The sequence below is a fragment of the Ascaphus truei genome, chromosome 3 (assembly GCF_040206685.1).
Source record: "Ascaphus truei isolate aAscTru1 chromosome 3, aAscTru1.hap1, whole genome shotgun sequence".
Lineage (NCBI taxonomy): Eukaryota > Metazoa > Chordata > Amphibia > Anura > Ascaphidae > Ascaphus > Ascaphus truei.
Window position 1 is genome coordinate 126,272,540 of NC_134485.1, and position 22,372 is coordinate 126,294,911.

Consider the following 22,372-nt stretch of genomic DNA (forward strand, 5'->3'; position numbering starts at 1 on the left):
TAGGTGGCGTTAACCCTGTGTTTGCCTTAGTGGTTAGTAAAGCACTGCATGATAATGCAGTAACTAGCTGACTACTTGGATAACTAAGGGGTTAATATGTATAGGATTTGCACCAAAAATAATAACAATTTTTGGGGGCTCTAATACCTCATTTTTACCCTAACAAACATTAATGACAATGAGCGATAGACTCCAATGACACATCAAAATCTCATACAAAATAATTCGCCTAAAAAATAGACTTTTTTCACTCATTATCTTCTGGTGCCTCAGCACTAAAATTGTATGGTCAACATTATGCACAAATAAATTATTAAGAACAAGGAACACCTTATATAAAATCGGAACTGGCAGAGACACTTTTTTTTAGTAGCGGCAAAGGAGTTAAAAATCAGTCTATACAGAAAACAAGATTATAGTTAGCAGTGTCACTGATAGATCACCTACACTTTTACCAGCATGACTTGTTGTCATGTTGCAGGACAGAGACTGAGTGCTTCTGATGGCCATCTTGACTTATTAGGATGTAGTAATGTGTACTGCTGCCAGTCAAATATCTAACTAACTGACTTTTCGGTAGTACTAACACACACAGGTTCACTTCAGATGTGGAATGCATTACATTGTGACATAAGCCAGATTCACAGTGACAACATCCCCCACTTCCCTCATCATGATTCTTAGTAGGAAATAACAGGAGTGAACTTTTCATCAAGCAAGGAAGAGGCCTTCAAAAGCAAATGTAATACAGTTTGCTCAAAAAGTATAGTTTATGTTTATCAGACGTTACTAATTGGATTTCTATATTTTTTCCATGCAATTGTGTGCATTATGGGCTGAGGAATTCTTAAATGTATCTAAATTAACTAAACTAAGTTTATTAAAATATGTATTATTATTGATCAATTTTGAGGTCCTCCTCAAGTTTGATAAGCAGTAAAAATTAGATGTTGCAAAAAAAAAAAAACACATTTCTGTTAATTTAGTTTGTTAAGATAATTTTTAAACAGGAACCAAAGTAAGGATGTTTTCATCAATTATTTCACCTGTAGGTGATTTCCCAGTAGTAGTAGTAGTATTAGTAGAATTAGTAGTAGTCGAGGTATTCCCAGGAGTCGTAGTGGCGCAGAAGTAGATGAAGTAGTCGGATAAAGTCTTTAGAAAATGTATCTTGTAAGTATTCTCGCAGAACTTGCAACTCAGGTTCAGAAAGTTAATACATTCTCCCAAATTAAATGGCAGCACCTGGCAGCAATTAAATGGGACAGTCATATAGTCGGTGAGGTCATATTAAATGCATTTCTTTTTTCACACATGTCGTGAAATATTTGATATTGGGGGGTGGTAGCGTAATTGAATGGGTGGAAGAAATTTCATACATTGTTATCCTATCAGGTGAGTTGATTGTGGGCAGGCAACAGAGTTAACATTGCTCCGAGGGAAAAGTGACATTTCTGGTTTTCCAATTAATTTGAGGGTATTCCAGCTCTGTGCACCTTGAGTGGACGAGGGACTCCTAGGCTTGTTATGGCAACTGGATATATAATGCCCAAAATTGCCACAATGCAAACATAAGTCTTCAGAGCGATGTCAACATCTTTCTTCAGAACTGATTGGTCCTCACACAGTACAGGCATACCCCGCTTTAACATACGCAATGGGACCGGAGCATGTATGTAAAGTGAAAATGTACTTAAAGTGAAGCACTATTTTTTTTCCACTTTACGATGCATGTACTGTTCTGCAGACATCATATATATGCATAACTAATGTCAATAATGCATTTGTAACCAAAATAAATACAGTAGGCTTTATAGAAAGAAAATCTTTAATGTCAGCTAATTTTTTCTTACTAGTGCCCCCACAAAATACATACAGTACCAAAAAAACCCATCCCTCTAAATACATGTAACCCCACCCCGCCAATACATATTAAAAATGCCCCCGCCAATACATATTAAAAATGCCCCCGCCAATACATTTTTAAAAGACCCACACCGCCTCAATACATTTTTAAAAGACCCCCCCCTATAAATATTTTTAAAAAATCAGGCCGCACGGGTAAAATCATATCTCAACCAGCACCCCTCATATCACCCTCCCCTGCATCTCCCTCATATCACCCCCCCTGCATCTCCCTCATATCACCCCCCCTGCATCTCCCTCATATCACCTCCCCCTGCATCTCCCTCATATCACCTCCCCTGCATCTCCCTCATATCACCTCCCCCTGCATCTCCCTCATATCACCTCCCCCTGCATCTCCCTCATATCACCTCCCCCTGCATCTCCCTCATATCACCTCCCCCTGCATCTCCCTCATATCACCTCCCCCTGCATCTCCCTCATATCACCTCCCCCTGCATCTCCCTCATATCACCCCCCCTGCATCTCCCTCATATCAACCCCCCCTGCATCTCCCTCATATTACCACCCTCATATCATCCCCCCCTGCATCTCCCTCATATCACCCCCCCTGCATCTCCCTCATATCACCCCCCCTGCATCTCCCTCATATCATCCCCCCTGCATCTCCCTCATATCACCCCCCCCCCGCATCTCCCTCATATCACCCCCCCTGCATCTCCCTCATATCACTTCCCACCTGCATCTCCCTCACATCACCCCCCACCTGCATGTACCTCACATCACCCCCCACTTGCATGTCCCTCACATCACCCCCCACCTGCATGTCCCTCACACATCACCCCCCACCTGCATGTACCTCACATCACCACCCACCTGCATGTCCCTTACATCACCCCCCACCTGCATGTCCCTCACACATCACCCCCCACCTGCATGTCTCACATCCCCCCCCCACCTGCATGTACCTCACATCACCCCCCACCTGCATGTCCCTCACACATCACCCCCCACTGCATGTCTCACATCCCCCCCTCACCCACCTGCATGTACCTCACATCACCCCCCACCTGCATGTCCCTCACACATCACCCCCACCTGCATGTCTCACATCCCCCCCCCCACCTGCATGTACCTCACATCACCCCCCACTTGCATGTCCCTCACATCACCCCCCCCCGATGTCCCTCACATCACCCCCCCACCCCATGTCCCTCATATCACCCCCCCATGTCCCTCACATCACACCACCCCCTGCATGTCCCTCCTCCCTTTCTTTCCCTACCTCAAGCAGCATGCAGGTTGCGGGCGGCAGAAGCATGGCAGTCAGAGGCGGCACACGCACGCTAGAGCGCGGCTCTGAGCGGGCTCGGGGGAGTGATCGGAAGAACCGAGGGGGGGAGGAGTAATCGGAAGAACCGGGGGGGCTCGGGGGAGTGATCGGAAGAACCGAGGGGGGGGGAGTAATCGGAAGAACTGGGGGGGGCTCGGGGGAGTGATCGGAAGAACCGAGGGGGGGGGGAGTAATCGGAATAGCCAGGGAGAGGGTAAGGTGACCGGAAGAGCCAGGGAAAGAGGGAGGGGGGCGGGGGGTGATCGGAATAGCCAGGAAGAGGGGAAGGTGATTGGAAGAGCCGGGGAGAGGATGAACCGGGGAACAGAAGAGCTGGGGGAGCCGGGGAACGGAAGGGCTGGGGGAGCCAGGTGAAGGAAGAGCCGGGGAGAGGAAGAGAGGGCACACCGCCACAGCACGCACACGCCGCCCCCTGGTGTCCGTACTCGCGATGCACGCGTACGTACACAGGGGGTAAGGTGCAATTAAAAAAAATGTACGTACTTGCGAGTGTACGTAAAGCGAGTGTATGTAAAACGGGGTATGCCTGTATCTACTTTGTATGGTCCAGCTTCTGAAGCTAGGGAAACTGCCATTCTTAAGACCCTTGAAGTTGAGGAAGTAGTAGAATTTCTTAAACCAGGACTGACTGATCCTTTTCTCTCTCTTCTCCTCTCTGAAATCCTTTGGTCTATCTGGATATTGATGAGGCGAAGAAAGTCTTCCAATACAGTTGGAGCATCAATCCTAGCAAGTTAATCCTTTATCTGATCATATAGGCTTCTGAGAAAATGGAACCTCTGTGCTGATTCATTTCAAGGTCATGATTTCATTTCAAGGTCATGATTATACCTGCTCCGACGGGGCGGCAGCTCGATCCGGTGACGTCATCCTCGCGATTCCACGCAGAGCGGCATGTTGAACTGCAGGCAGGAGACAAGCAGAGGAGATATTGAGGCATGGCAGAGGCGTGGCCGTGAGCTATTTGCCCTCATTGGCTGAACCGCTGACATGACACGGCCATCACTCCTGAAAAACAAAATATCCTGTCTGCTCTCCAGTCTGCTGCTTTGCAGTTTGTTGCAGCGTGTGCATCGCATGCGGTTTGTTCGCTTTAATTGGATTTCTGCATTTTGTTTTTGAGCCGTGCGGTGTCGTTCCACGTGAAGCCACTGGCTGATTTTGGTATAATCATGGCCTCAGTTGTGTCAGGCCTAAGTTGTGTCAGTTCTCCACTCCCATCTCTGCTTGTAGATCCTGCCATGCTGCCGGCTGAGCCCATTCCCTTCCTGCCACTGCTTGATTCTGAGCACTCACTGCTGCCACCCACCATTTCACCTACACTCTGCTGGCCAACCTCACTGCTGAATCCTTTCTCTCTGGCCTCTACATGCCCAGGACCTTCCTGATCAGCCACTCCAATCCCCATCTTGGTTCTTCTTCTTGAAGGTCGCAGAGCCAGAACTTTTCTTCTCCCTCTTCTTCCAGCCGGCTGCACGCCGCCGCTCCTGCTCTCTCCTCCAATCCTGCTCTCTTGCTTCTGCGTGTATCCGCTAATCTAGCCAACTCACCTGTCTCCTCTGTAAGATAATTTCAATTAGTTAATATTAATCCCTTACTTGATTGCAATCATATCTATCCACTTCCACCACCCAAGAAATATGCAAACAAATCTAATACATGAACAGAAAAAAGGAATAGTGCGCAACTAAGTAGGAGGGCTGGCTGAGTATTTACAGGGCATGCAGCCTATGGAAAGGCAGCACACAGGTGCAAGGTAACGAATGAAACCCTCCCCCTAGACAAATGCAGTCCACTCATAGGCAGGGGTTGGGAGAAGTGCAGGTGAATAGAATTGGAGATGGAGTTAACCCCTCATGTGCCCGTGGTAGTGCGGCCCCTGCGCGTGGTGCACCTTACCCGTGACGTCACGGGGAGGAGTCTGAGTGAGATTTGTGGCTTCATATTTATTATGTTTGTAAGTCTGTCCTTGTGTACATGGTTGTGTTAGTTTGTGTTTATATTGTTTTGTATTGTTAGAGCTGAATTTTAAACTTATTGGAATTAGTCATTTCTATCCAATCAGCGACGAGTGAGGTATATATAATGGGACTTCACCTTCACTGAACCAACCCCTGAGGAAGTGATGTCAGTCACGAAATGCGTAGGGTCAGAGGTCACGGCGCCTTGGAGAAATACTGGTTGTGAGAACGTGTCAGTCAAGTAAAGCAGGAAACAGCATCATCGAGACATCGCGAGAGAGGCTGTTTTGCATGTGTGCAGGTGTGTGTGGATTTCCCTTCCTCGGCATCCATCTTTGAGAGTGCTCCGAAGTCAGAGGAAAACGGGACATATACCACACATCGGGGAGCCTGCGAGGACCCTTACTGCTACCGACGTCTGCCTTACTTGGTCACACACACGTGTTATTCCAGTCCTGCTGTAAGTAGGGTTTTGGGTTTTAACCCCTTGATGACCCGCTGCAGCAGGCTCCGTTTGTTTTAATAAATAGTTATTTTATTTTCAGCTTGTTTGTTTAGTGTTATGTCTCTTGTTATGTGTTTTATGTTTGTAACGGGTTTTCTGGCCTAGCCTGACCCACCCAATCTCACATTGGCCCCTGTGGTCTAACCAGTCCCCATTACAGTGTAGTGTCTGGTGGTGCACCTGTTGGCAACAGGACTCCTGAGTCTCCCGCATGATGTTGTGTGGGGATTGCCAACCCAGACAGGCAGCTGAGGTAGTGTGCATGAGTCCTACCTATATCCAGTGCAGCGCCTCCACCTCATCAGTATCCCAGCGTCCGCTTGTGGATGTCCTGGTGAGGAACTCCTCTGTGGTGCACTCCTCTGTGTAATCACTCCACACTTACACACGAGGGTATGATTGAACAAGATCATCTTTATTGCAGTGAGGTGGGCCAGCTGCCCCTCACAGCGGTAGTACTCAGCCGCTCATGCTCACTGCACTTCCCTTTGAAAGGTGTCCTTTTCCCAAATTGGTGGATTCCCTATGTCCCCTTAGGGAGATATTCCCTGTGCCAGGTCCCTGGTCACAGTCTTATGAGCCGCCTCCTCCCAAGTCTGTACTCAGACTTGCTCCTTCCTTCAACAACTACCACCAACTCCTCCAACACTCAGCAACAACCTCTGAACCAACTCATTACCTAACTTTTTGCAGTGCTGTGCCTTATGTATCCTCTGGGGGCTGGCACAACTCTGACATCACTAATCATGGATTCAGAGCATGTGACCACTCCCATCCATACATAGGGCACCTCACCAGGGTGTGAGGGCAAACCCCATAATTACTGCTGGCATGCCCATAACTTACCAGGCCTTACTGTCAGCAGGAGAGATGTCTGTAGTCCATTTTACAGCATGGTTACAGTACATGTTGTTTGTTCAATTTTAATATTACGTATTACACTATTATTTTCTTTTTGTTTCTGTCCCTACTGTATGTCACGGACCCCCGGATTTTAGATCTTTCAGTGATTGGACCATTTGGATTCTCTCCCCCTTCATTTGTTTGGACTCTATTTGGAACCTATTGGACTTTTTGGGCGCTGGTCTGTATATGTTCTCTGGTGATATTAGAGCAATATTGTGCGTAATAAATCATGGTTTATCATTTATCACATTTTAAACCTGTATTCTGGCACAACAGGTCCAGCTCAACATGTGTTTCTTTTATCCTGTTGAAGGTCTTGCTTAAATATTTCTTCTATGTTAATTGCTGGATATATTCTTTTTTCCCCTGAAGGGTAAAAGTCTCATATTAAAATATACCTGTAAAAGTCATCTGGAGTGCATGAATTCGTCTCAAAGATATCCTTAGGTTTAGATTGTATCTGATGATTTTTGTAGTATTTTTGAGAAGGCATGGTACAGCTATGACTTGTTTAGCTGTTTTTCGCAAGCATGCACAGGACCCATGTGAGATGTACACCAGTAAATCCTGCACAGAGAAACATTTTGATTACAAGACTTGGGGAAAATGTGTAGTTGAACTACATGTAAATGTTCATATACAAGCTACAAGAATGTAATCAATTTATACAGTCCCCTACAGTATTTATAAACTTCACGTAATGGCATAAAAATATTAGTTCCCATTTGAGAATGTCACAATAAATTGTGAGTGTAATCAAAATAAAAACTCATATATGCTTTACTTATCTATTTCTGCTGTGATTTCACAATTAAAAATGTATGTATTATTTGTTGATCATGTTGAAATATTTATCAGGTAGAAAAATAGAAAATGTTGAGCAACTACACAAAGAGAAAATATGTTTTGGGCCTAGTTTAGGTGGCTCTGTATTTGTACTACCTGTTAAACTGGAAGGAGATTGAAGAAATTGTTTTTCAGAAACACCAGGGAATAAACGTGAGGTTTTTTTTCCATCACAATACTTAAAGGTACAATTATTGATAATTTGCAATAATAAATACATTTTTTAAACAACTTAACTCATTGGGGCATATGTATCAAGAAAACAAAAATGGGATAAAATCATTGCTCTAGATGTATCAAAGAAAAACCCTATTGATTTCAATGTGATTATGTTTCTTTGATACATATGGTGAAGAAACATGAAAAAAAACAGCAGTGCACAGCCGAGGGAGCCAGGTTGAAATTGTAATAAAAAAATATATGTATTGATGAAACATTACCCAAAGAAGTGTAAGAACTCTCCTACGCATTTCACACCTTCACAGTACTGTATCTCGTCGATAAAGCACTGTGAAGGTGCAAAACACGTAGGAGGGATCTTACACCTCCTTTAAGTGATGTTTCATCAATAAATATATTCTTTTATTGCAATTTCAACCTGGTTCCCTTGACTGTGCACTGTTGTTGGGTTTTTTTTCCTTCATATTTCTTCACCTGGACTCTTCAACTTGCACAAAAAGATAGCAAGAGGCTCTTGGAGTGTGTAAGGATTGATATATTATGCAAACTAAACAAAAAGAAAAACTCAAGAAGAAATGTGAGTATTTTTGTCTTATTGAAGATTGCAGTGCATATGCACCTCCAATGAGGTTGCAGCAGTGTGGGACACCATCATTGACTGTTTCCTTCAGGAGGTTTTGTTACTGTACATACAAGACATCTCACTAATCTCACCTTACTACCCGCTCCATGCAAGAGTTTTCTTCTTTTTTTCTGTCTGTTTATTGTATTGTATTGTATGTCTTTATTTATATAGCGCCATTAATGTACATAGCGCTTCACAGTAGTAATACATGTGGTAATCGAATAAATAACAGATAATATAAATAACAGATCATTGGAATAAGTGCTTTAGACATAAACATAACATTAAGGAAGAGGAGTCCCTGCCCCGAGGAGCTTACAATCTAATTAATTTATCTTTGGGCATTATTATTATTGTTATTATTATTGAATTATTGTGTTCCGGAACTATTAGAGAACCCATTATCTTACCTTTGAATTGATGCATATGCAGTTTTTTGCCCAAAAGTTGCACCACTTTTGCCTTGATACATATGCCCCAATGTCATAAACAAATCAAATCATACTTTTACCTCCACATTACATTATGTAAACATTTGACTGTTTTGGTTCCTTTAGAAATGAAGAAGAAATATATATTTGGGCTTCTGAATGGGGGAGTACTTGTCAAACAAGTGTTTATTCAAGGTCATTATAGGGCCATAAGGAAAATGGCTTTGCCTATGAAAGTGTTCAGCATGTTGTGGTATCACAAAAGATGAGTAGTTACCCTCCTATGCATCAGCTTCTATTTAAAACTATATATTTTTGTAAACATAGTGTAAATCACCTACAGTATATTATCCATGGCCATTGGTTTATTTTGATCCCAGACAGGACTGAACATTACAAAAAAACTTAATTAGGCAGGATTGATTATTGTATTGTATGTCTTTATTTATATAGCGCCAAAAGTGTACTCAGCGCTCACAAAGAATACAGAATGGGGAATTATAATAATACTGTTGCGGCCAGCTTTATTCTAAAGCTTGCCGGGATAAATGCGGGGATTTATTCCGATTTGAATCGGAGTTTCCCCAGCGGCGGCCACTTCAGCAGATAAGCGCTAATGGCGCTTATCATTGAAAGCGCCCGAGGCGCGGGAAACCGGCCAAAAAGAGCCGCGCGCCGTCCGCGGGTTAAAAATTCCCATGGTGGCGGCCGCTTTAGAGTAAAGGCGGCCGCCACTGTACAATAAGTGCAGCAAAATCAGAAAATAGGAAAGGAAATCCCTGCCCCGAAGAGCTTACAATCTAAGAGGTTTAATGGGAAACTTACAGAGGCAGTAGGTGAGGGAGTAAGTGCTGTAGATGGCAGTGCTTGGTCACAATGGGTGGTAGGAGTGACTGATTGTGGGACATTATAAAAAGGCAAGCACTGTACTCAGAATACATTTGCTAGTTTGTGAAACTGCAAACCCTTTTCTTGTTGACCTTGGTCATACCAGCTATTTCTAACTACTTTATGATTGTGTCCAACAAAAGTTTTTTTCTGTTCTTTTTTATCGACATGTTCCTATCCTCAGGCAGTTTGCATTGGAATGCAGTTCTTGGTGACCCCATTACATGTTTTTCTAGCTATAAACCATCTGATTTATATTTATTAACTAGTACTAGACAGCAACAGTGGCATATCTTTAGCACTGGACATGCCTCAGCTGACAGGTGAACGAACTTTCAGTTAATTAACGTGGTGTAATAGTTGTCCAGTACAAGTGTCCTTAGGACATTGGCTGTATAAGTTATTTCACTCTTCTTGCTGCCCTTGTTCATGGTCCAGAACTTTAATACATTAAGAAAACAACTTGTCTGAATTTATTTGCAAAGTAAATAAGGTGCCATAGCTGGCAGTCATGAAGCTCCGATATGGGACTTCATTGGCAGTTACCACCAGATCGGGCGTGATATCTGGCCACATGGCTTCATGAGTCCCGGCCTCTATTTCTTGCAGAATTACCTTATTTAATACTAAAGCAGAGGAAAACCCCATACAAAACCCATAGGTAACAAAGAGTGTTACATACTTCTAAAATTACTCCTAATGTAATTACTGTACATACAGTAAAACAATTTTTTCTAACCCACATCCTTTTATCCACATAATTTACCCCAAAAACTACAGTGAAATTATTCACTTACACAACATTTTCCCCAATAGCCTCAACAAGGATTTTCTTAAAGCATGTTGCTTGAATGTGATCGCCTTTAGTGACTCATAATTCTGTCCTATTGGCTATAAAATGTCAAACAAACTTAACACTTTGAACCTCTGTTTGCTTCTTTCCGGTCATCCATTAGCCCCTTTACAGGTGTGCCGCAATGTCAAGGAAGAGTGTGGGTAACCAACTTAAAAAGTCAGCCTTCCTTTTTGTACATGACTTGATGTATGTAAACTGTGTTTGTTCCATTTAACCATTTCCCATATCATTTACTAACAGCAAAATAGGCATACAAAAATGTTACATTGGTGTCAGGTGAAATCTCATTGCCATGTTTTGAAAAATAGTTCTACTATTTATATAGTATCTATTATTGACTACCTCAGCTTATTTGGGAACATTTCATGTGCATTTCCATATATTGCAGTCTTATAATCTAAAGTAAAAGTACCTTTTTATTTTATTCCTGTCTTGCGTCTAATGTTCTAGGTCTCTGATAGCCTTTTAAGACCAGTTGTGGCATACCTTAGATTATCAAATGTAGGTGCCTTGGAACTAACCTAGGTTAACTGTTGTGACATGTATGTATAATCTTAAATAAGACCTCTATAAAGTTATGAAGTTACCTGGAATAATTGCCCATAACACAGTAGATGATGTACAGTACAGTAGGTGATATTTTTTTTAGACCTGCAATAAAATAAAACAGATTCTGAGCTATTTTTACTAAGAAGTGCTGGAAGACCTCTTACGGCATCATTGAAGTGAATGTGTCATAAAAGGCCATATTTACTAGGCAATGCTGGAAGATGTCTTATGGAGTAGCACTGCTATGTAAATATGGCCCTGTGACCAAAAATAATCTTGAATGGTTGAACAACAAATAATGAATCCAAAATTGCAATGATGAGGGCTAAATCTAATGATAATTTATCATTATTATTATAAAATAATTCACTTTAGCACCCATTTTTTTTAAGAGTATTATTATTAAACTACTAAAAGATTTCACAATAAACTTTGTAATTAAAAAAATACAATATGTAAAATAGATATATTTTTATTGGACTTATGGGAATAATGTTGTAGAACTGCAGCTTTAAATAAAAGTTAATAAGAAATAAGAGTGAGAATTTTTTTTTTTAGATATGCCTGAGAATAATGGACTTTAATTCTAAATTTATATTCACAGTTTTCAACAGAGTATTTAAAAAGGTTTTAAGTAGGTAGTAATGTTTTTTAAATGTTTTACTTCTGTTCCTGGTAAGTGAGAAAAAGAAAGCCATCAGCATCTTTTCCTTATTGATTTGTTGTCTTTTAACCTTATCTCCGGTTCACACATTTGCAGAGTTGCATAGATTCATAAGTTCCAGTCTTATGCTTTATATGTATGTAATCCAGGCTTACATAAAATGTACACATAGTTATGCAGCACCTGCAATACCTATATTGGGGAACTAAGTGGCCTATACTATATGTGTTCAAATACAGAAACATATTTCATCACTACAAACTTATAACAGCAAATTAAATGTTTGAAATCTGCTCACAGGAGACAATACTGAATATAGATACATAGTTCAAACTATATAAAACATCTTTAGCTTAAAAGAGCAGTCCCATTTTGTTTCCACGTTAGTGCGCAAAATATGAAAGATAAAAATTTCACAAAATCAAATGTAATATATTTTTAAAAACAAAAAGAAACTGTCTGCGTTAAACAATGCCAAAAATGTGTGATCAAAATGTAATATTAAATTGAAACACCACTATACATTTATATTGGTGAGTTCAGTGATTCAAGAGCCAAACAGAAAAAACGAAATTCAAGAAAAGTCCCAAAAATTAAAACAAAAAATGTCCAACTTTAAAGTCTAACTGGTGAGTTGTAGATGTTCTAAAAGAGAGAAACGATCTTACTTATAATAATGTACATCTTAAATCCACATTATAAATCTAGGAACAAGAGAGATTTTTTTAAAATCTTTCTTTATACATAGAAAATGGAAAAATCAATACTAAAACATATATATTTTTAAATGCTAATGTAGTAATAATTATATTTTAAAATTGAGTCATCATGATACAAATTGGTTTGCAAATACTGCATGGTCAATTCCGTAGGATAAGGTACTGTAGACTTGTCCTAATTAAGTAGTTTACATACTGTAGAACAATCACAGATGTTAAGAGATAGATTCCTTGATAGAAATTATGATTTTGATGAAATAAACAAAGCACAGGAAAGCCGCAGCCAAGGATATTTTGAAGCCAGATTTTTCTAGTACATTTTATTCCATTTATCTGAGTACAGATGTAGCAACTTTAACTAAAAAGTACGATCAACTGCAAAGAACATGTAACCTTCTCCAATGTACTTGTGGCCTCCAATGTCCTTGTGGCCTCCAATATGTGAGATAGACCAAAAGGCTACTTAAAGTAAAAATACTGGAACTTTTTAAGAATATTAGAATTGGTGTACAGATCCATCAAGTATCAAACCATTTTTCCAAAGCACACAGATGTACATCCATACAGTAGGTTTAAGTTTCATGGGTATAGACAGTGTGAAAGTGTGAAACAGAATTGGAGAGGGGGGACTAGAGCCAAATGCTTTCTAAACTCAAAAACTTTTTATAAATATATATAAATATATGACATATATACATATATAAAAACATGTGGTATTGTGACGCGATCGTAATATTGAATGCATGAACGTGAATGCAGTATGAATGCAGCATGAACGCGGTGAAGTGCGGTGAAGTGCTTGGCATTCGGAAAATATCCCCGAAAAAATTTAGAGATGTTGGAGAATGAAAGGGGCTGCGACAGAATATCTGAGGTGGTCACTCCTGATAATCAAAATGCCGTGATTACTCACGGGAAACGTGAGTGAGATTGTTGTTTGCTTATTCATATTACGTTCATCAGAAACTCTGTTGAATTATAAGTGTATGTCTTTTCCTTTTATATACTCCTGGATGTGAGTGTTCTCCTGATCCCCTGCCTCGTCGCATGGAATAGCACTGCTTGCTAAATATGTGCACCGATCTATTTAGGTGATAAAACTGTTGGTCAATCATTCTATTTACAAATATATTATTCTGTTTTGTTCCTTGTTTATAAAGTAACTAGCTGAGAGACCCGGCGTTGCCCGGGATGTAATTTTGGGGGGGGCGTACGACAGGGTTAGGCTTCCCCCCCCCCCCCTTGACAGCTAGGTGGGTGAATGAGTTGACTGAGTGTGTGGGTGACTGTGTGGGTGGGTGGGTGACACTTGACTGAGTGGGTGGGTTGGTGACTGAGTGGGTGACTTTGGGTCGGTGACTGGGTGGGTGACTTTGGGTCGGTTTGACTTTGGGTCGGTGGGTGGGTGACTTTGGGTCGGTGGGTGGGTGACTTTGGGTCGGTGGGTGGGTGAGTTTGGGTCGGTGGGTGGGTGGGTGACTTTGGGTCGGTGGGTGGGTGGGTGACTTTGGGTCGGTGGGTGACTTTGGGTCGGTTTGACTTTGGCTCGGTGGGTGGGTGACTTTGGGTCGGTGGGTGACTTTGTGTCGGTGGTTGGGTGGGTGAGTTGGGTCGGTGGGTGGGTGAGTTGGGTCGGGGGGTGGATGACTTTGGGTCGGTGGGTGGGTGACTTTGGGTCGGTGGGTGGGTGGGTGACTCTGGGTTGGTGGGTGGGTGGGTGACTTTGGGTGGGTGGGTGACTTTGGGTGGGTGGGTGACTTTGGGTGGGTGGGTGGTTGGGTCGGTGACTGGGTGACTTTTTCAGGGTCGGTGACTGGGTGGGTCAGTGACTGGGGTCGGTGACTGGGTGGGTCAGTGAGTGGGTAGGTGGGGTCGGTGAGTGGGTGGGTGGGGTCGGTGAGTGGGTGGGTGGGGTCGGTGAGTGGGTGGGTGGGGTCAGTGACTGGGTGGGTGGTTTTGGGTGAGACTGGGTGGGTGAGTGTGAGACTGAATGGGTGGGTGAGTGTGAGACTGAATGGGTGGGTGAGTGTGAGACTGAATGGGTGGGTGAGTGTGAGACTGAATGGGTGGGTGAGTGTGAGACTGAATGGGTGGGTGATTGGGAGACTGAATGGGTGGGTGAGTGGGAAACTGAATGGGTGGATGAGTGGGAAACTGAATGGGTGGGTGAGTGGGAAACTGAATGGGTGGGTGAGTGGGAAACTGAATGGGTGGGTGATTGGGAAACTGAATGGGTGGGTGAGTGTGAGAATGAATGGGTGGGTGAGTGTGAGACTGAATGGGTGGGTGAGTGTGAGACTGAATGGGTGGGTGTGTGAGACTGAATGGGTGGGTGAGTGTGAGACTGAATGGGTGGGTGAGTGGGAAACTGAATGGGTGGGTGAGTGGGAAACTAAATGGGTGGGTGAGTGGGAAACTAAATGGGTGGGTGAGTGGGAGACTGAGTGGGAGACTGAGTGGGAGACTGAGTGGGAGACTGAGTGGGAGACTGGGTGGGAGACTGGGTGGGAGACTGGGTGGGAGACTGGGTGGGAGACTGACTGGGAGACTGACTGGGTGGGAGACTGACTGGGTGGGAGACTGACTGGGTGGGAGACTGACTGGGTGGGAGACTGACTGGGTGGGAGACTGACTGGGTGGGTGAGTGGGAGACTGACTGGGTGGGTGAGTGGGAGACTGGCTGGGTGGGTGAGTGGGAGACTGACTGGGTGGGTGAGTGGGAGACTGACTGGGTGGGTGAGTGGGAGACTGACTGGGTGGGTGAGTGGGAGACTGACTGGGTGGGTGAGTGGGAGACTGACTGGGTGGGTGAGTGGGAGACTGACTGGGTGGGTGGGTGAGTGGGAGACTGACTGGGTGGGTGAGTGGGTGACTGACTGGGTGGGTGAGTGGGTGACTGACTGGGTGGGTGAGTGGGTGACTGACTGGTTGGGTGAGTGGGTGACTGACTGGGTGGGTGAGTGGGTGACTGACTGGGTGAGTGGGTGACTGACTGGGTGGGTGAGTGGGTGACTGACTGGGTGGGTGAGTGGGTGACTGGGTGGGTGGGTGACTTGACTGAGTGAGTGGGTGGGTGGGTGGGTGACTTGACTGAGTGAGTGGGTGGGTGGGTGGGTGACTTGACTGAGTGAGTGGGTGGGTGGGTGGGTGGGTGACTTGACTGAGTGAGTGGGTGGGTGGGTGACTTGACTGAGTGAGTGGGTGGGTGACTTGACTGAGTGAGTGGGTGGATGGGTGACTTGACTGAGTGGGTGGGTGACTGAGTGAGTTTTTGGGTGACTAAGTGAGTGGGTGGGTGGGTGACTGAGTGGGTGGGTGACTGGGTGACAGTGCGTGGGTGGGAGACGGTGGGTGACTTACCTTGACCCCGTGGCATCTGGCTGGGGCAGGAGGTGAGTTCGGGAAGCTGGGGGGGGGGGCAAGAGTGGCAGGAGACCCGCGCCGCGCTTCCCCTCAGTCCGGGAGCCGGCGCACGTGATGGGGAGTCTCGCGCCGCGCTTCCCCTCCGTCCGGGAGCCGACGCACGTGAGGGGGAGTCCCGCGCCGCGCTTCCCCTCTCCGGTAGCGGCGCACGTGAGGGGGAGTCCCGCGCCGCGCTTCCCCTCTCCGGTAGCGGCGCACGTGAAGGGGAGTCCCGCGCCGCGCTTCCCATCCGTCCGGGAGCCGGCGCACGTGAGGGGAAGTCCCGCGCCGCGCTTCCCCTCTCCGGTAGCGGCGCACGTGAGGGGGGAGGAGCCTGGAGTTTGCTGCTGAGCAGGAGGGCCGCGGCGCACGGTGAGGGTGATGGTGCGGCTGGGGATGTTGCGGAGTGTGTGTGGAAGGTGAGCTGCGGTCCAACTGACGGGGGAGAGTGTGTTTGTGTGTGTGTGTGTGTGTGTGTGTGTGTGTGTGTGTGTTTTTTTTGCCCGTCACTCTGCCTCAGGCCAATGAGAGGTGCGGGGGCGGGCAGGCCAAGGGACCAATGAGATTGCCGCTAGGGACGCAGACATACAGTGCTTTCAGAAATATATAGTAGATAATGAAGCCAACATTATAATAAAACAGATAAAGACATGTAGCTGATAAGCATAAAATCAGCGGACCAAAAAAGAGTTGTTTATTTATTTTTGTATTTATTTATGGTCTGCTATTCTGCCTGTGCAGCAGTAATGCAATGGACTTCATGATCATTCTTTAAGCTATTTTAAGCTACGTTAATTAAGAAGAGCCGGGCATTTAGCTTAAACCATTTGGGTGCCCTATAGACATAGCTACTATGCCATGGGCTCTGGCACTCCAAGGACCCCATGATATAGTAGCTACATCATGTTCTACCTGTTAATTTTTGTAGGGGAGATGATGCAAGAAAGCGATCTACCAGGAGGACTCCTCTTCGGCCCATCATCAGTGACAGAGCGATCATGTGATCATGTGTGCCAGAGGGGCTGGCACTCAAAGGGTTCACTGAATATTTAGACCAGGGGTGACCCACTCCTGCTCTCAAGGGCCACCAACAGGACTGGTTTTAAGGATATCCCTGCTTCAGCACAGGTGTCTCAATCAGTGGCTGTCATTGACAGCACCATTGATTGAGCCACCTGTGCTGAAGCAGGGATATCCTTAAAATCTGACCTGTTGGTGGTCCTTGAGGACTGGAGTTGGTCACTCCTGATTTAGACCTTTTGTCAGAAATCAATCAAATCTATGCTTCTAAATGATCAATGATAAGCAATGTTTCATCTGGTTTGTGTCTAACCTCTTCAACAACACGAGCCGACAGTTTTTTTTCTAAGAGGTTTGCTTTATCTCTGATTATATAACCATTGTTGTATTCCTTTGGTTTCTGTATCACATAAAATCTGCTGTCAGCACATTTGAGAAAAACAACACATCAAAGAACATAGCCAGATAGATTGTTCTCCGGTATTGTGCTCTATGCTTTCTGATTATTTAAGAGCTCTTCAGATAATATCATAAAACGAAGGGCTTTGTTAGACAGAACTACATTAACACCTGCTGCTGAAATGCCTGTTCTTTAGCCTCAATATAGAATTATCTGTAGGTGAAGCAAATATTGTGGTAAAGCTTGAAAATCCTTTTTTTTACAATATTTCAATGTAGTAGCCTTATCAGTTATTTTTAAAGATAAGCAAAGTATCCCAGTAGTTCCAAGATACTTATGGATTGTTACCCCTTCTAATTGCCCATTGCTAGAAGTTCACAGGATCAGACAAATATAAAATAGCGATTAAACCAAATCTATGTTTCCAGTGATCCTCAAACATCTCCACTGGGCTCTTGATCAGGCTGAGTTTTTTTTAACGAGGTTACATTACATTGCAAATTAGGTGCATTTACCTTTGTTCAAATGCATTGGTTAATCATAACACCTAGTGTGATCGATTTTCCCAGAAGATAGTTTTCTGACCCACTATTTTATCTCATGTTTTTTTTTTTTTTTTTAAATACTCAAAAAATTAAATAAGAAACATATGTGGAGCTATTGACTAATTGGTAGACATTGTGATAAATAATACTGCTCAATCCAGTCAGACTGCAGCATACACTATTTCCATGGTGGCCTTGAAAAATATGTGCTTTATCAGTCCACTGTAATTATAATATTGACCACATTTCTGACTGGATCATGATGCAAAATGTAGGATCTCCTGCCATTTTATGCGTACTGTATTTATCCAGACACCACCAAGGTTGGTTTATATTTGACTACGCTTGGAGATTGAGTATTTTCAACTACTGCGTGTGCTGAATTGAGACTGGTCTGAGACGATTCCTGATTCTGAATTAGGATCAGTGCTCCTGAAACAACTCACATGTGCTGGTGAAACGAGAACCAAACGTGGTTGTTCATGGCAAAATGAAAGCAGGGGGGAATGGCCCATCAGGATTAACACAGCGGGGGTTTCTGCTTCTGAATGGGTCTCCTGCTGTGTTAGTCCTAATGGGCTCATCACTCTGGAAGAGACGCTCAGTGAGAGTAGAAAGAATCAGCCACTCTCTCTGTGCACCTCTAACAGGCGATCATGCTGCTTTTATTTTATTTTTATAACATATTATTGAAGCATGGGGTCTCTGGAGTTGAACCACATTAATTTAAACCACAGGGACCCCTGCTTTACAGGCCCAAGTATGGAGTGCCGGTATCTAGACCATGTTTAAATGTCCTGGTCACATGGGCCATGACACAGGATAATTAAACCTGGAGAGCGATACCAGCACCCCATAACAGGGCCTGTACCTAGGGAAGCAGGGGGTCCCGAGGCTGAAATTAATGCGATTCTTTTTACTCCCACCCCCACGACGTCTACAGCAGAATTGACTACTTCTTCATTTCTAGTAGACTGGTCCCCTTGGTCGCCCAGGCTTCGATCCATGATATTTCATGGTCAGACCATGCGCCTATAGAGCTGAGGTGCAACCAAATTCGCCCTGATAGACCCGGTGCAAATTGGAAGTTAAATGAGTCACTCCTTAAGATCCCAGATATATGCGACTCAGTCGGAGAGAAGATAGATCAATTCTTCACGACTAATTATGGTTCGGTGAGCTCCGACCTCACCCTCTGGGAGGCCCATAAGGCAACCATAAGGGGCACACTAATTGGTATTGCAGCCCGTAGAAAGAGAGAGCGTAATAATAAGATAGCAGCCCTCCAATCCAAATTAAATTCCCTCACATCAAGACACAAACTGACACAAGATCCGAGGGCCCTATTGGAGTTAAAGAACACCAAAATCAAACTAAATCTACTATTGGTCTCCCAGGCTGATAAATCTCTGAGTTGGTCACGGAGGAAATTTTACGAAAAGGCGAACAGGCCGGATACCATGCTAGCGCGCAAACTAAACACTAGACAGCCTAATTATAACATACAGGCGGTGCGTCTAAAGGACGGCTCCTCCACATCCAACCCAAAAAGCATAGTCGAGGAATTTAAATTATTCTACGAAAATTTATATAATGGAGAAAAAGTGGCACATAATTCCAAAACGGCAAGGGCCACGGAAGATTTTCTAGCACGGTCCAACCTAACAGGGCTGAGCGCGCAGGACAGGGAGGGGTTGGAGGCTGATTTCACATTAGAAGAACTTACCCAGGTCATCAAAGACCTCAAACCCTCAAGGGCCCCGGGGCTAGATGGGTTATCGGGGCAGTATTATAAGGCGTTCGCAGAGAACCTAGCCCCATGGCTGCTCCGAATGTATAATGCTGTTTTAGCAGGAGCCCCGTTCCCGGAGCAGATGCTTCAGGCGTCAATCTCAGTTATTTATAAACCTGGGAAAGATCTGCAGGACTGTAAAAGTTATAGACCAATTGCCCTAATTAATACGGATGTTAAAATATGTGCCAAACTACTGGCCAATAGATTAAGTCTTATCCTGCCCAGACTCATTCATCCAGATCAAGTCGGCTTTATAATGGGTAGACAAGCTGCGGACAACACCCGACGAATCATTGATCTGCTAGAAATAGGCACTAATCAGAAATTAAGCGTTATGATGTTGAGTCTGGATGCCGAAAAAACGTTCGACAGGATAGACTGGCCATACTTAAAACAGACGCTTGGGGCATTCGGCTTTGGGGAAAGGGTGAGTGGCGCGATAATGTCGCTATACTCGGGCCCCGCCGCCAAGGTCATACATCAGGGTTTCCCATCTAATTTATTTCAAATTAAAAGCGGCACACGACAGGGGTGCCCTGTATCCCCCCTGTTATTCGCCCTATGTATGGAACCTTTAGCTGCGCAAATCCGTAACAACCCGGATATTTCAGGGATTACGGTGCATTCACAATCACATAAGATTGCCCTGTATGCAGACGATATACTGCTGCTGATCTCCAAGCCTCTAACCTCCCTGCCAAACCTATTTGACCTGTTGGATAAATTTAATAGAATATCAGGATTCAAAATAAACCAAACCAAATCAGAGGCCCTGAATATCAGCCTCCCAAAGGAAAGTGAAAAGCTACTGAGTCTGAACTTTAATTTCAATTGGCAACCAAAACATATTAAATATCTAGGGGTCTACATCACCAAAGATTACAGGGGCATCTAAGATGCTAACTACCCCAAGCTAATCAAGACACTAAAAGCAGATTTAAAAAAATGGATGCCCTACAAGATCTCCTGGATAGGTAGGATACATAGTGTCAAGATGAATCTCCTCCCCCGTATCCTATATTTGTTTCAGACTATACCAGTGCCACTTAGACTGAAGGATATAGGGCCTCATGCAGTAAGCGTTGATAAGGGAATTATCGCCATTTTATAGCCAAAATTGGGTTTGAGATTCAGTAAGCGCCGATAAGTGCTTGATTTCGCCAGGTTTCGGAGCCGATTATTTTGTTATGGCCAGTCGGCTGCCGATAAGCCTGTTTTCGCCACTGATCGCCACTTTTTTAAATCGGCTGGATTCAACAAAAAAAACAGCTTATCGGGGCTGATCGGCACTACGAAATTGAGATGTTATGGCCAATTTCTCCCGCCAACTAAAGTTGGCAGTTTGGAGGGGAGAACGATCGCTAAGGCTGCCGGAACGGTACTTAGAAAAAAAAAATCTTCTGTACATCAATGGAGTCAATGGAGCGGGGACGTATAACAGTATAGTACTGTTTACGTTTCATTGCTCACAATACAAACGTCATTTGCATTACAGTGTGGGGGCATTCCCTGCATTGTGTCACAGCTGACGTGTATTATTTGCATAACATTCTACTTTTACATGTTTTCAGCATTTGCGGGTCACATTACTCATCATGTGATGATGTGTCAAGGGAAAATACTATACTCAACTCTTAAAGGAGAACCTCACATCATATCACACATTTTATTGAACTGAGCGACAATTATTTACATGATGTTACACATGTCACACATGTCACACATACACCGTATATTCATCTTCCTTTACATTACACAATGCTTGTAATGTGTCACGCATCTTTAAACGTTCATGTACATCTGAATTCTCATGTTTACATATAGTTTTGGGTCCTCCCTATTTTCATGACGTCACTTATTGGACGCTCAATCACATTGCATGTTTACATTGTAACCGTAGCATTACAAGCACTTCAACCTAACTTATACACACATGTACAGTAATTCATCATTGGGACACCTTGTAAACTCATTCTATACCAACTATCCTCATTACAGAAATGCATGCATATGCACACGACTATTCATTGTTGTCAACATGTGACAATAACATGCCTAATTACACATGTTACACCAAACTTTTCCCACGTCAATCTCAGCCTTTTTGTCTAATTACATGACTGACTGTTGCGTTCACAAGTGTTACATGCATTGCACATTACACTATTTATTTTCAACCAATCTTTGTACAAAGCTTCACGTCACATCATTGGCAAATATCATCATTCCCTGCAGAATACACACAACAAATACTTATAACAACAACTGCACACAGCTTGCCACAGAAGTACTTTATTATGTTAATGTAACACCTTGCATTTTACTATGTCACCTGACATCATCACATACCTATTTAAAGGACGCCCATTACCTGCTCATTCACAGCTACTCATTTCAAAATGTTGAGATTGTTTAGGATACGGAGGAACATTCTTTTCTATGACATGCTTGATGATCAAGAGAATCATATAGGGCAAGGGAGGGACACACCGAGGGACAGTGACAGGGACAGTCACGCGGATACGACAGGGACAGGGAGAGGGACAGGCCGAGGGACAGGTAGAGGGACAGGAGATCAGAGGAGAAGACAGAGGAGACAAGTTGTGCCTCGTCCGCGTGTGTACAGGGAGAGAACCCTGTTAGATGGGATGAGTGAGGAGGAGATTGTAAGTCGCTATCGTTTGAGTTCAGCAGCAATCTTATCTCTTTATCAGGAGATAAGGGGAGATTTAGATTTTTTCACAGCCAGAGGTCGTGCAGTCCCTGGGCTTGTTAAAATGCTGTGCTCATTACATTATCTTGCTTCCGCGTCATACCAGACAACTGTGGGCATAGTGGGCGGGGTCTCGCAATCTACATT

General features: G+C 43.9%; 1 protein-coding gene across 1 annotated transcript in view; it reads right to left on the minus strand.

The window, feature by feature from the left end:
* Positions 1-10,012: 10,012 nt before the first annotated feature.
* LOC142490669 (uncharacterized) overlaps positions 10,013-22,372 on the minus strand; it is a 30,489-nt gene continuing 18,129 nt past the window's right edge. Inside the window, exon 5 of the mRNA XM_075593086.1 lies at positions 10,013-10,188. Within this exon, the coding sequence (XP_075449201.1) occupies positions 10,013-10,188 (176 nt within the window). The remainder of the gene's footprint in view (positions 10,189-22,372) is intronic.